Raw genomic sequence first — 16,299 nt, 5'->3', positions numbered from 1 at the left:
AGAGGCTATGGGAGGTGAATCCATGGAAACTCACAGCCTCTCTTTTGCTTCTCTTTCTCTGACTGTTAGGAATGCAGGGCAATTTCTGCTAATGGTGAATCTTTATCTGCCTTATGGCAAACTAAATGCTATTTCATGTAATATTACATGACAATGAAAGAATCTTAAAGAAAACAAAATCTTTCAATATCTATTTTAAAGAAATATAGCACCCATTCTTTAGCAGAAATCAGAATATACCATGTAACAAAATGGCAAATTATTAATGAGAAATAATCTGGATTTGAAATTTAATGTACTTATGACGCTCTACCCTGGAAAGTCACAGAATAAAGTTTTAGAACAAGAATCACAAACGGCAATGAGGTGTACAGGAGGATGATTGATCGGCTTGTTGAATGGTGTAACGACAACAACCTTGCGCTCAACATCAGCAAAACCAAGGAGATGATTGTGGACTTCAGAGGAAGCCAGGGGAACACGACCCAGTCCTCGTTGAGGGCTCAGTAATAGAGAGGGCCAAGAAATTCAAATATCTGGGTGTCAACACCTCCGAGGATCTGTCCTGAAGCCTCTATGTTGATGCAATCACAAAGAAGGCTCACCAGCGGCTATACTTTGTGAGGAGTCTGAGGATATTCAGTATGTCACCGAAGACTCTCACAAACATCTACAGGTGTAGCATGGAGAGCATTCTGGCTGGTTGCATCACTGACTGGTATGGAGGCACCAACTCTCCAGGACAAGAATAAACTGGAGAGGGTTATTAACTCGGCCTGCGACACACAGGCACCAGATTTCACTCTATCGAGGACATCTACATGCGGAGGTGATTTAAAAAAGCAGCCTCTCTCCTCAAGGATCCCCATTATCCAGGCCATCCCCTTTTCACTCTGCTACCATCGGGAAAAAGGTACAGGAGCTTAAAGACGAGCACTAAACGGCACAAGGACAGCTTCTTCCCCGCTGTCATCAGATTCCTGAATGAACAATGAACCAAAGGCACTGCCTTACTTTTCACGCACTTTAATTTCAATTTTTTTATCGTCATGTTGTAAGATGGTTATAATATGAATAATTGCTCTGTGACGCTGCTGCAAAACAACAAATTTCATGATTTATTCATAACAATAAAATCTGATTCTGAACTGAACATGTCATTTTTATCCTAAGATTAAAGTGATATTGTTCTATTAATATCTTAGTCTTAACACTGGAGTGAATGTTCCACTGAAGAGATGTATACTATAAGGCCACAGAAATCATGGGGCCTCACAGTTTTTTCTCACTACATAAACATTCAGCTGTAACTGAGGTTCAAAGTCTTAATTGCAAGAGGTGTTGTTCTGAAAGATCCAGCCAAACCTCCTCTTGCAAGGCCAGTCCTAAGAGGTTGTCCTCAAGTCAAATTGGGCCTGTGACAGAGACACGAGCCTTGGTATGTTAATTTACTGATATTGGCAGTAGTATTGCATTTGATGTCCACTTGCAGGGATATGGGATGAAAGTTTTTTTTTAAAACCATATTATTCTAGAACTGCTTAATGAAATAGCCCTGCACAAGACATTGAATCATCCCAGAGCCTCTGATATGAAATCACAAAGAGTACATACAAACAGTACATGTCTGGTCAGAGTCCAAACTGACGTAATTTGACCCAGCCATGGTCACAAATAGAAGTTATTCTTATTTACAGGACTATTCCATCCAGTTTCCAGGTAAAATTTGTTTTGTTCATTCATGCAAAAGGAATGATATTTTAAAAAAGACATTGCTGTAGATTTAATAATAACATTTGAAATTGATTAACACAGTTAAATGAACTTTTTGAAAAGTCAATTGATTACAAAACCCAAGACAGAAAAACTCACAAATTGTTTGTGATATAATGCCTCAAGTCTTACTATAAAAAAGTAACTGTGGATCAAGGGCACTTACATGGAAAGTGAAAGTCATAATTCTTTGGCTTGGCTTCGCGGACGAAGATTTATGGAGGGGGTAAATATCCACGTCAGCTGCAGGCTCGTTGGTGGCTGACAAGTCCGATGCGGGACAGGCAGGCACGGTTGCAGCGGTTGCAGGGGAAAATTGGTGGGTTGGGGTTGGGTGTTGGGTTTTTCCTCCTTTGTCTTTTGTCAGTGAGGTGGGCTCTGCGGTCTTCTTCAAAGGAGGTTGCTGCCCGCCAAACTGTGAGGCGCCAAGATGCACGGTTTGAGGCGATATCAACCACTGGCGGTGGTCAATGTGGCAGGCACCAAGAATAAAGTCATAATAGATCATGCATAAAAGGCCACCAGGTTGTGATGAAGAGTTAGCAGCTGATTGTCAATTAGCACAAATTGTTGGCCAATTTATGCTTCTTCATTGTTAACTTAAAAACAACAATCCCTTGTTTACTTTTTATTTATTTTCATGGATTTGCATATTTATTGTGCATTTGCAACTCCATAGGAGGCAGTGGAGCTGCTTCATCTGTGGTAATGCTGTCTCTGGTGGGGAACTGCAGGGAGCAGAGACAAATCCTCATACACTGCTCTCCAAGGTTCTAAGACTCATTCGTTACTCCTCTAGCCCTGTAAACTGCCTGTAGGGGTACCCATACTTGGCAGCCCAGATCACGAGGGTTGCGGGAGCCAAGGGAACAACAGAGCAGGAGGACACCGCTCCATTGAGAGGGAGAAGCCTGAGAGAAGACCCTACAGAATAGGAAATGACAGGAGTGGCCCAGTGAGGGGTTTGGTAGCCAAAAGATGCACATCAGGCGTTAAGAAGAAAGAGCGTACTGGCGAGCTCAGTAATCGCAAATGAAAATCTAAACCCACTTCCAAAAAAGAAGCTGTTTGGCCAAAAGAAAAGAAAGACTGAATTCTAAACAGAGTGATAAATTACCTCATTAATCAACATTTCTACCTTCATAACAAATCAAAGATTAAAAAATGTAATTCAAAAAGGGTCCCCACAGTGTTTGAAAATTTATATTCAAATTGGAAATGGAGCATCTAATCTTCTCTAAGTTTAAACATGACATGGCATCACGTTACCATTGAGCATGATTAGGTGGGGTAACATCCCTCCATCTGAGCAACCCTGCCCACCTAGCCATATGAGAAATAGAAGCTAATGCATGTATGCTCAGATGCTCAGATGCCATTAATGTTTTGTACAACAATACAAAATAAAGCAGTTAAGGGATCTTCTTAATGATGTTCCAAACTGTTGATTTTGGTAATCCTAAGGTTTGGGTGATATCTTTTGGTTTTCAGCCTCATAATGGCTTCTTTAACTTCTTCATTAGCACAACTCAGATCCTCGTGTTTAAAAATGGCAACCACAGACTCCAAAGGTGATCAAAAGCTTAGAAGTAACCCTAGCTCTCTTATACATACAACAAATGAAGCAATTAAACATGCCTGAGTACTCACAAACACCTGTGAAGCCAAATGTTGCAAACATTATGGGGCCCTCTACATAGTCAAACCAGAATATATACAAGTAACCTTGAATAAAATCTGGAATGTGCACTTTAATTGCATATTAATTGTTTGATAAGAAATTGAAAACTGAGGATTACAGGGGCAAATAAAGGAAAAAAAAAAGTCTTTGTCCCAAACATTATGGACAGCATTGTACATGTACAAGTTCAATGTAAAGATGCAATGAAAACCTTACTTGCTGTAGCAAGAACATAACACACTAACTGGCGGTAGATTAAGAACTGGAGGTTGAGAGTTAGGTAAAACACAAGATTCTGTTGACACTGTGGTTAAGTGAAAAAACACATAAATTTTGCTGGAGAAACTCAACAGGTCAAACAGTGCCTTTATGTAGGTTGAGAGTTGTGTCAGAGAGCAAAGTAGGTAGTTGGGAGTTAATTGACACAAGGATTGGAAGTGGTCATGCATAGGTAAAAATGGAGTGCTAAATGGACATCCACAAGAGAGTGTCTTAAGAAAGCAGTCTCTATCCTCAAGGACTCCCACCACCCAGGCCATGTCCTCTTCACTCTGATGCCATTGGGAAAAAAGTTTCTTCCCCGCTGCCATCAAATTCCTGAATATTAAATAAACCAAGGACATTTTGACTTTATGTGCACTATTTTTATTTGTTTTTGTAAGGTGGTTTATATGAATATCTGCACTTGGACGCTGCCACAAAACAACATATTTCAGGACATTAAATTCTGATTCAAGCTTGCTGGAGATAAATAGGGGATGAGGTAGTGACAAGTGAATGGAGGTCTTAAGGGCTTTGCTTTGGTGAGGTGTTGTAAGAGTACCAGAAACAAGAGAACCAGGTGACGGTTCATCTCATGAAAGGGATTAATAGCAGGAATAAGAGTACATCTGAGTAAGGATCCATAGGGATATGCTACAGGAATTCCAATCTAAGCAATGGGTTTAAATCTAATTACCCTTCAATTGTCCTGTTATGGTCACATCAGGGGAATTTCACTGAAGCTTTGCAGTGGTTCAAGGGGAAGGGACTTATGGAAATTGTAGAATGGAGAAGCCAATATACAAAATGGGTGGCGTGGTTGGCACAGCCATTAGCGCAACACCTGGGCAGTGATCGGGACCGGGGTTCGAATTCCGGTCTGTAAAAGGGTACGTTCTCCCCGTGTCTGCGTGGGTTTTCCCCGGGGACTTCAGTTTCCTCCAACTGTTTGAACCTTACTAGGGGTGTAGGTTAATTTGGTGTAAATTGGCACAGACTCCTGGGCTGAAATAGCCTGTTACCATGCTGTATGTCTAAATTTAAACTATTTTTTACATCCAATTGCATTAAAAAAAATCTCCAACAATATAGCATAGCTTACAAATAGATTTGTTAAAACAAAGTCAGGTTTGTTCTTTCAGATGATCATAAACAAACCCAATGCATTTATTCTCTATATTTATCTGCCATTGACTGCTTAAGAGATGAGCATGTTTTTAATCTGTTGCTGTTTTGGGAGCTTGCTGTGTGCAAATTGGCCTCTGCATTTCTGGCAGTGTAATAACTACAAAAATGTTTAGCATCTGCAAAGTGCTTTTGAAATGGGCACAAAAGGTACTACAGAAATCAAAGTTTTGCTCAGCTGAAAGAGGTGTGCACATATTTCAGGCACAGAGCTCCAAATATGCTTTGCAGTTCTCTATTTTTAAATCAACATCTGAACAATGACTACTTGGCAATACAACTCGTCTGGTGCCTGTACATTGCATTAACAAAATAATTTCCCAGTGCAGGTGCTGTGAAGCAACTACTCTCTTTCAGTTGTTCAAACACTCAGCACAGGAGATAATTCAACCCATTTTTCCTGCCCTAGACATTGAAATTTATCCACCAAATCCCTCTCGCTTGCTCTGTGCAAAATCTCCCATTTCCATTTTGGGAATTACTCTTGAATCTTCTTCCTTCATTCTTTTATACAACACACTCTGGATTATAACCCACTGTCTCAATGTTTTCTACTTCTCACCTGTGGGATTTTTTTTTTCCCCTTTGACCTTAAATTTGTGTCCTCTGGTTATCCATCATCATCCAACATGCTTCTTGATAACGTCCATCAAATCTCTTCTTAGCCTAAATTGTTCTCAAGGGATTAGTCTCAATTTCTCTAATTCATCCACATCATTAAAGCTCGACCTCCTTGGTATTGTGTTGGTAAATCTCTCTGCTCCTTTCCCAGGCCCAAGATATCCTTTCAAATGCAGGATGCCCAAAATTGGACTTAATATTGTCTGAGACATAAACAGTGATTTATAAATGTTAGAATAGCATGCTCCTGTATGAAATTATTATGGGATTCAGTATGAATTATTGCAGCATTCTTTCCCTGTACAGGGAATAGGGTCTCATACAAATATATACCCACTGTCTACAGTGCACTTTATAAAAGAGCAATTACATTGTGTAAATTGTGACATCCTTATTCTCTCAAAATATTTCTTTGACAAGATTATATATTTGTCTGGGCACCATCTGATGCAGCTGTTTGGAAAAAAAAACTTCCTTTCCATATATGGTTTAAGTATGATTGACCTAGATCATAACAATTATTTAGATATTATACTAAGATAATGATGAGTGCTGGTATAATGTAACTTAAGTGCTTTACATTCATAATTATTTTAACAAATAAGCTCAAATTAACAATTATGGATGAAATTTGTTGTGAAGGGCATTATCTATATCTTATCATATTCCTTTGTTATATAAGTGGAACATGTATTATTATCTTAAACTTAAATAAAAATATTTTAAAAAGAAAGAAAAACTTCCTTTCACAGTAGTGTTCTGGATTTAAATCCAGCCCAGAAATGGGATGAATCTGTCATCCAATTTTCCTTTCAGAGTTTTCTTTAAATGCAAATGGATAAATTCACAAACCAGCGCTGACTTGCCTGAGATCAGAACATATCTTGTTGCTGCACCATAAGAGCTCGGAGATTTAGTTCCTAAAATTCTCATGTCAGTGCATTCAAGGTAGTTTTCTTAAAACAAGTAATGCTTGTGAGTGCACAAAACTTGTTATTTGGAGTTGAAAAGAATTTTAAATATATATATATTTTAAATTTAGACATACATATAGCACGGTAACAGACCACTTTGACCTGTGAGTCTGTGCTGCCAAATTTACACCCCATTAACCTACACCTCCGGTATGTTTTTTTGAATGTTGGGAGGAAACTGGAGCCCCTCTGGAAAACCCATGCGGACACAGGGAGAGTGTACAAACTCCTTACAGACAGCACAAGATTCGACCCTAGGTTCAGTCCCGAACACTGGTATCGTAAAGGCATTGTGCTAACTGCTATTCCAACCGTGAAACCCTGTGCAAATTCAGCAGACTAACAAGGCCTTGAGGCTGAGATTATTAGAAGAGATTGTTAGAATGTGGAAGATGAAGAGGTGATCTGAGCCAACATTTATAAACTTGAAATAACATGAGAGAAGAGATTGTAAATAACTTTCACCATTGGGAGAGAAACCTCAGACAAGACATCATTTAGTAATGCAGAGAGAAGTTTGAAAATTTTTGCCTTTGTGTCCTATTTGTCTACAAATTGACCCAAAACTATTACAGTCTGCACTTCAAAGCCTTGTTCAACTGTCCTGTTACATTTAGAAAACTTTATTACACAGTAGCCCTAGATCTCTTTTCAGGCTTTAACTGAGATGAAGCTTTACTTTTCGAGAAATATCTCTTCCACTAAAATGCAACATGACATTTATCAACATTCTTAAAATTAGTTAACATGCAATTCATTTTTTTCATATCAAAATACACAGTGCTGGAAGAACTCAGGTGATCAAGAGGTATCTACCACTCCCCACCCCTTTCTGCCTTCTGTAGCATCCATTCCCTTTGATTCCCTGGTCTGCTCCATCCCTTCTGTCTTGAAACCCTGGCACTTTTTCCTGCAGGGCAGGAGGTGCAACACTTGTTCTTGCACCTCCTCCCTCACCACGATCTAGGGAGTTGAGCAATCATTTCACATTAGGTCAGGATTCGGAGGCATCTTCTCCAGCCTCATTCCCTGCATTGGGCACTCCCAATATGGCTTCCGAGATATCGGTGAGCCCCAAGTGTACAATGGGTGGCAGATTTGCAGAGCTCCTGCTCTCCTTCCACAAATGACCATGCCAAGCTCCTGGTTAAATGCTTTTTCCACCCCTCCTCCTATTCCCATATCATCCTATGCTTTTGGTGTTCTCCACTTCCAGGATGTGGGCCAAAGCAAATTAACTGAGCAGTAGATCATATTCTACTTGTAATCTACAATCCAGAACCTATGAACACTGATTTTCCTGATTCTAGATATCCTCTGTGTCCTCCTCTTTCTTCACTTCCGAGGCACCCTCTGGCCCTCCTACTTACATCTTCTTTCCAAAGCTCTTGCTGTAGCTCCCATAACCCAGTTCATTCACTGCTCCTGGTTCCATCCACATACATCTTTCATCTGTTGGATCCTCCCCACCCCCCCTCCCACCCCCAATCTGGCTCACCCCTAATGGCTCCCATCATTGCCTTTCTTACCTATCAAATTCCAGCACTGGTGGGTTTTGTGTTCTTGCTTATCATCCTGCTGCAGCCATTTCCATCTTCGCCCTCTCCTCCCCTCCCCCCCAAAACCTGGATCTTTCTACATTTATTTCTTTGTTTGGTTCCATCCTGCCTGTGTCTTCCAGGTTCATCCCTCCTCCTCCTCAGGCCTGTCATCCCTTACCCCTTCCTGGTTCATTCTTCACCTACTGGCAACTTTCATCCAACCCCCCTCTCTCTTTATACTGGCTATCTTCCCTCTTCTCTCCCAGTCATGAAGCAGAATCTTGACTCAAACATCTGCATTTCCTCTCTCTCTCTCTCTCTCTCTCTCTCTCTGAAATTCCGGCATCTGCAAGTACTTGTATCTCCTCTGAATCATCCTTAATTATTCAGGACTATTACCTTGGTGACTGGCAGCTCTTTGGATTTAGATTCAAAGAGATGTTCCAGTTTAGATACATCCACTTTCACAGGTTCCAGTAGAGTCCAAAGTGGTTCCTTGCATCGTTTGTGATTTTTGAACTGCCAGTCAAGTGTCCGGATTTCATTCCAGAACAGTCTGATTGTTTTCTTTTTTTTAATGAACATTGGCTCGCCCCTGGATGAGTGCAGTGACCCGACCAGTTGATGGAGGCCTGTGGGTGGAGGCGGGGGCACTGACATGCCGGGTACAGGTAGGGGAGGTGGGCAATGCAACAAAAGAGGTGGAGGAGGGGGAGGCAAGCCCATGAAAGAAGGTGGGGGAGGGGGTGGAGGAAGTATCGAGTCTCCAGAACCAAGCAAGTTGTCGAGGTCCAACACATCCACGTCATCCTCCTCTTCTAAGTCTGTGAAGTCTATGTCTTTGATTTTTAGTTCCCGTGGATTGGCCAATAATTGATCCCAGATATAATCAGACTCCTTTTTGGGTTGTGCGGTGACTTTATCCACAGGCTTCGTGGCTGTTTCACATTCAGATAGTGTGGGTCCTTTGCCCAGCTCCCCGCTGTTAAACTTCTCAGTGAAAGCTTTCACATTGCCTTGGTTCTCTAAGTGGTCAATCTCCATTTTCTTCATATTGGCCTCAAAGGCCTGCTTGCTGGCCTGCAGAGTGGAGATTCGACTGGCCAGACTTGTAAGGGATTCTTGCTTCTCCTCCTCTTGCTTCCCAAGCTGCGCCTCTTCTTCATCGTCATCCCCACTTTTGTTCTGCGCATACAACATGTCCAGCATGAACCGTTTATTATTGAGAATGTTGCTGCACTGGTCATTTACACTGACGTTCTTAACACTTTGCATCCATTTACCTGTTTTCCAAAAAGAGCAGACACCAAGAATTAGAATTTGGCAAATGAGAGTTCAGCACAAGTGACTTTGATTTAAGTCTGTACCACAAATCTCACTTCTGGCTATTCTTCTTATGAGGCTAATTGTAGTTTGGGGCATGCAAAGCAAACATGGCATAACATAATTGAAGAAATTATTGGAATGCTTATCCTTATCACTTTCTAGAGGGCAATCCATTTTTTGGAGGAAAGTCTAAATCGGGGGAAGAAAACAACTTGATTCTCTATGGCACTATCATAGCAGCTAGATAGTGAGGTACTTCAGTTACATCATCCAAAAGGTATTGTTGGAGAAGCATCAGGATTATCTAGAGCAGGTTAAAATATCTCCTCACAGCAATCTGTAGTCTGAGTGACAATACATTTTTATCTTTGAGTTTAGCATTTAGCTCCTTCCGTCAATGTGGCCTCACGCTGGTGCAAGGATTGAGTTTGATTTACATATCCATATAAATGCCCTCCATAATGTTTGGGACAAAAGCACTTTTTATCCCCCCATTCTTTGCCCCTGTGCTCCACAGTTTTAAATTTGTAATCAAACTATTCACGTGTGATTAAAATGCACATTCCAGGTTTTATTAAAGGGTATTTTTGTACATTTTGGTTTGACTATGTAGCAATTGCAGCATTTTTTATACATAGTCCCCTCATTTCAGAGCACCATAATATTTGGGACATAGCAACGGTATGTATATTAGTCATGTTTAGTACTTTGTTGCATACAAAGTACTAAACATGGCTAATATTCATTGCTATGCATTGAATGACTGCTTGAAGTCTCTGATTCACAGACATCACCAGATGCTGAGTACCTTCTCTGATGAAGCTCTGCCAGGCCTCCACGACTGCCACTTTCAGCTTGTTTTGGGGACTTGCCCCTTAGGTTATCTTTTCAGCATATGGAATACATGCTCAATTCAATACACGTGGTCATTCAATAATTTTACAGTTCTAGCTTTGACAGACTCTTCTGTTGCTTTAGCAACGTTTGGTGTCATTGTCTTGCTGTAGGATGAAGTGTGCTCTAAATGAGCAGTATAAGATTTTTCCATACATCTCAGAATTCATTTTGCTTCTGTCATCAGCAGTTACATCATCAATGAAGATCAGTGCGTCAGTCCTCCATACCCAGGCTGTAACACCCCCACCCCCATGTTTCATAGATGAGGTGGTATGCTTTGGATCTTGGGCACTTCCTTTACGCCTCCACACTTTGCTCCTGCCCTCACTCTGATACAGGTTAACCTTGGTCTCATCGGTCCACAGGCCTTTTTTTCCAGAATTCTGCAGGCTCTTTTAAATAATTCTTGGCCATTCCCTTTGATTCCCTGGTCTGCTCCATCCCTTCTGTCTTGAAACCCTGGCACTTTTTCCTGTAGCTAAATAGAGGTTTGGGTCTTGCACTATAGCCTCTGAATTTCTGTCCATGAAGTGTTCTACGGACAGTAGTTATTGCCACACCGGCCTCCTTAGGAATGTTTCTCATCTGCTAGACAGGCATTTGGGGATTTTTCTTCAATATGAAGAGAATTCTTCTGTCATTAGAAGTGGGTGTCTTTCTTGGCCTACCAGTCCCTTTGTGATTACTGAGTCACCAGTGTGCTCTTTCTTCCTAATGATGTTCCAAACATTTGGGCAATGTCTTTTATCATTTTATTGACTCATACTGGCTTCTTTGACCTTCACTGGCACAACTCTGGTCATCATGTTGAAAGGTGGCAACCTTCACTGGCACAACTCTGGTCATCATGTTGAAAGGTGGCAACCTTCACTGGCACAACTCTGGTCATCATGTTGAAAGGTGGCAACCTTCACTGGCACAACTCTGGTCGTCATGTTGAAAGGTGGCAACCTTCACTGGCACAACTCTGGTCGTCATGTTGAAAGGTGGCAACAACAGACTCCAAAGCTGATTAAAAAGCTTAGAAATAATCCTCACTTTCTTATACCTGCACCAATTAAGCAATTAAACATACCTGAGTACTCACAAACATCTGTGAAGCCAAATGTCCCCAACATTATGGGGCCCTGAAATGAGGGGACTATATATATATACTGTAATTTCTACATGGTCAAACCATAATGTATACAAATAACCTTGAATAAAATCTGGAATGTGCACTTTAATTACATATTAATTGTTTGATAAGAAATTGAAAACTGAGGATCACGGGGCAAATAAAGGACAAAAAGTGTTTTAGTCTCAAATATTATGGACGACATTGAATATTCACAAGTACAATGAACAGATGCAATGTAAGTCTTACTTGCTGCAGCTTCCCCCAGGTACATAACGACACTCTAACTGGCAGTAGATTAAGGACTGGAGGTTGAAAGTTATGTCAGAGAGCAAAGTAGGTAGTTGGGAGTTAATTGACACAAGGATTGGAAATGGTCATGCATAGGTGGAGATGGACTGCTAAGTGGGCATCTACAAGAGACAGTGTCTTAAGAAAGCAGCCTCTATCCTCAAGGACCACCACCACCCAGGTCATGCCCTCTTCACTCTGCGGCCATCGGGAAAAAAGGTACAGAAGCCAAAGGCAAGCACTCAGTGGGACAAGAACAGCTCCTTCCTCACTGCCATCAGATTTCTGAATGATCAATGAACTAAAGACTCTTTGACTTTCTGTGCATTATGTCTTAAACCTTATAGCAGGCACTGTAAGTTGTTGTGAAACTGAATTGCACATAAGATGAATTTCCCTAGACATTCATCCTCTGGCCAGCTGCCCTGTACATGCAAGACACTTGCATTAGTACATACATTTCACTTGCAAAATTTAGTGCCATGAAGACATTGCTTGGAGTCAAACTACAGGAATTATGTTATTGCTTAAAGTAGCACAAAGGCATTGGACAAGGTCCCTCATGGTAGGTGAACCCAGAAGTTAAAGATACATCGGGATCCACAGTGAACTGATAACTTGGATTCAGAATTGACTATCCCATATAAGACAGATAGTGGTGGAAGGGTGCTATTCTGGCTGGAGGACCAAGTTTGATGGTTTTCTGCAGGGATCCGTGTGGAGTCCCCTGTTACATGTGATGTATATGAATGATTTGGATGGAAAAAAGTGTGTGGAACCATAGGTTTGCATGTGACACTACAATAGGTAGTGCAGAGGGTTATCAAAGGATCCAGTAGAATTTTGGTCAGGTGCAGATTTAGGCAGAGAAAAGGCAGATCAAATTTAATTGGAACATGTGTGAAGCATTTTACTTTGAGAAGTCTGGTTTTTAAGTGGATTGTATACAGTTAATGGCAGGACTCAACAGGATTGCTGGGAGCACTTGCAGTGCAATTGTGTAACACGCTCTGGGATGTGGACGCTTGGGAAATGATGCAGAAGACATTTACCAGGATGCTACTGAAATTAGAGTGGATAAGCTATAAGGAAAGGTTGAACAAACTTGGGCTATTTTCTCTGAAGCTTCAATAAATTTATAGAATTTTATAATATTCTAAGAGGTACATGTTGGTAAACAGAAGATTTTTTTTTCCCCAAATAAAATGTCAAATACTAGAGGACATGCATTTAAGGTGGGGTTGGTGGGGGGAGGGTGGTGGTGTTGTAATTTAAAGAAATTGACTAGTATGTTATTTTTTTAAACCTAGAGAGTAGTAATTCTCTGGAATGGGTTGCCAGAGGTAATGTTAGAAGCAGATATGATTGTAGCATTTAATATCTTCCAGGTCAACACATGGATGTGCATGGAATAAAGGGACATGTCCCATTTGCAAGTAGCAGAGATTTGACAATAGACAATAGACAATAGGAGCTGGAGTAGGCCATTTGGCCCGTCGGGCCAGCACCACCATTTTAGATCATGGTTTAATGATTGGTGCTGACATATGGGCAGAAGAGCTGTTCCTGTGCTACTGATCTATGGAGAATACCATTCTGGCTTCTGGACCCGTGGTAGCCCTTTAACAGAGTTCATGGTTGTCATGCTTCCTGCCTGTTCTCCAGTAGCTTGTCAAAGTTTCCCATTTCAAATGTAATTAGTATTCTCTTTTGAAACTTTTAATTGAACAACTGTCATCTTTCTGGGCAGCATATCACCTCAAGATATTTTTTCACCAATTTGAGTTATTTGCCTTTGGAAAGAGTTTCTCCTCATTGACTCTCTCAAAACCAATCATGTTTATGAGCATTTCCTTCATACCTCATCTTAACCTATGCTCCAAGGAGAACAACTCAGACCTCCCCAATTCCTCAATACTGAGGACTCGTGCTTCTGGGAACAACTTCTGAAGCCTTGATATGCTTCCAAAAATGTGGTGCACGTGATAAACGATATTCAAGCTATGGCCAACCAGTTTTATTATCTGATAGTACAATGTTTAGATTTTGTAATCTGTCTGCATTGATAAAGCCCAGGAACTCATATATCATGCACACATTTTTAAACAACTTTGTAAACTTGGTGCTTCGTCATTAGTCCTATATGTTTCCCTTTGTTATTCTTGGTGCATTCTGTTATTTGGTTGCCATGCCATTGAAGTGCAAAGCAGTGTGGATTAAAAGACATCGAGTGAATTTATCCTGTTCATTTGTCACAATTAGTTCAAACTTAATTAACATAAACTGAAAAAAATCAGAAATTAACAAAGCATAGCAAAACAACTCAACATTGCAAAATGATACCTTCAGAAAATTCCCACTGAAACCTTGAATGTTACTCACATTAATTAAGCTGAACCAATGAAAGTGAATACATAATTATGCTCGTCTACTCCCTGTGGTGCAATTCCGTGAATCAATGCAACCTGTAATTACTAATTAGTTCTCAGTGAGTTACTCAACTGTTTAACCCGGTGCAGTGTTTTGACATAATCAGTGAAATTATGATTGTTACCAGTTTCATTGTCACTGGTTACTTTGTCTTCCCTTTCTTCTCTTTCTAAAGTGCTGCTAGCTGAGGAGATGCTGGATGCTGAACAGTTATCTTTCTCATTCAGCTCTTCATTCTGCCTCTCCTTCTCACTCAGTGTCACATTTTCTTCTGGCTCCCGATCGGGTCTGGGGTCTCTCTCCAGCTCCGGTTCCAGTCCCAGTTCTGCAGGTCTTCCCTCACTGGCCAGTTTGGTTTCTTGATCAGCTTCTGCGTGCTTTGGCTGACTTGCAGGAACTAACAGAAAGAGAAGGAGGAGGGGATCTTAGATGCTGTTAAAGTCACAGCACTGCATTGTGTTAGCTTTGTACAGTGTCAGCATACATACATACAGTGTCTGGATTACCATTTGAAAAATTGTTCCTGGCTTTCTCTGAACCCCTTAAAGCTGTTTTAAAATATATTAAGAAATTGTTTTGGGATTGAGGAGATCTCAACTTAATTCAAAATTATTTTTAAAAAGTGTTTTACATCAATGTGCAAGTTAGATCCAAGTGGATTTTCCTCCTGTCCCATTCTTGCATGCTATATCTCATATCTTATATTGGGAGTGGCTGGTTTGTACATTGGTTTTGGGACTTTGCTGCTGTGAATTGGGTTTTTATCCCTTTTAAGACTCGTGTTTCCCAGAGGTATTCAAGTTTAGGGTTTAGTGGCAGATCTTATTTGCTGTTATATAACCATTGGAGGCCCCTTAACTTTTTGTTCCCAATGGGTAGCTCAGTTTTCATTTCTGCCAATGGGCTCATGAATGCAGATTTTTGATCCTGCTCTCTGTGCAGCGTGCAAGGAGACAGTGGTGTCATCTGATCTTCAGCAACTTGCAGCTCCTATAACACCGGATGGATGCTGAATCTAATGGATGTAAGTTTCTAAAGCATGCTGGCATAGCTGGCATGGAGAAGATTCTTATCAAGGACACCAGAAACTGTTTTGTTCTAATGGAGGATGGAAGGCCAATTTTATTTTTGTGGCATCTGATAAATTTTGTAGAATGTTTCAAGAGTTTCAGAGCACAGACAGCAGGTCAAATTATGGTCGCTAATGATTACTCACAGATTAAATGTACACACGAGTCAAAGGATCAGTCACATTTAAAAACATTCTTCTTAACTGGAGATTTTAATAAGGCCATGGAAGGATGAGATTGGTTGTGTAAGCAGGTCTCTGGATATCTGCAGAACTGCCGAGTGTATGGTCCATAGCCTATTGCTCTATTGTTTCACCCAATAGGGTGTGAGGATCCTGTAGACTATTCTAATTTTAATTTGAATATTATGCGGAGGGCTGAGCTCATACCGTCCTCTCTTGTTTTGTCTATAACAAGTAACCGCTTCCACTGCCATCAACTTTGTTAAATTGCATCAAAAATAGACTGCATCACTTATTTTCCACAAAAACAGCTCAAAGGCTTCACCTCAAAAACTTTCTACTTCTTCACCACCAAACCTGTCTTCCTCCTTATCCTGAAGATGCTGCTGCCAGGCTAGGGTACAATTGCACAAAGACAAGCCATCTGATGACCAGGGCCGATCACTCACTCTTGAACAGGAGGGGATGCTCGACTTGGAGCAGTATCGTACAGAAACCTCTTTCTCTGAACATCAACAATCCCACAGGAATTCAATCAAGGGTAAAAACTGGACCTGGCTTTTCCACACTTAGCGCAGAAACATTGAAGCCATTTCTGGCAATTTCCTAAGCCAGTTTCCATAGGAGTGAAGTTGATTTTCTTCACTCTGGTTCTTTGTTCTGATGCAGATGCTCAGGTCAATGTGGGAATGTGACCCACAGTTTGTACCACAGGTGGGCTGGTAATGCCTGATGGAAGAGATAGGTAACTGGAGGGTCATTTGGGAATTGATGTGGATCTTTTGTTGTAAAGTCAGTTTGGAGCACTCCTAATGATTTGACTTGTGGTACTCATTATCATCCTGAATGCTTGTTGTCTATTTTGAGTCGTTATGGACCAGGGAATTCCCACAAATCCACGGAGATGTTTTTTTTTAACAAAAGCATCCTTGAATCATTTTGTCTTTCTC

At 40.8% G+C, this 16,299-nt stretch overlaps 1 protein-coding gene across 8 annotated transcripts in view; it reads right to left on the bottom strand.

Moving 5' to 3' along the window:
* Window positions 1–16,299, bottom strand: part of fhod3b (formin homology 2 domain containing 3b) — a 669,782-nt gene that overhangs the window by 66,182 nt on the left and 587,301 nt on the right. For all 8 annotated transcript variants that reach the window (XM_069909515.1, XM_069909535.1, XM_069909544.1 and 5 more), the window contains 2 exons: window positions 14,222–14,494; window positions 8,436–9,319 (listed from right to left, as the gene is read on the bottom strand). In XM_069909515.1, coding sequence (XP_069765616.1) covers window positions 8,436–9,319; window positions 14,222–14,494 — 1,157 coding nt within the window. The remainder of the gene's footprint in view (window positions 1–8,435; window positions 9,320–14,221; window positions 14,495–16,299) is intronic.

This window comes from Narcine bancroftii, chromosome 1 (assembly GCF_036971445.1).
Source record: "Narcine bancroftii isolate sNarBan1 chromosome 1, sNarBan1.hap1, whole genome shotgun sequence".
Classification (NCBI taxonomy): Eukaryota; Metazoa; Chordata; class Chondrichthyes; order Torpediniformes; family Narcinidae; genus Narcine; species Narcine bancroftii.
This window is presented reverse-complemented; position numbering and strand designations above follow the sequence as displayed.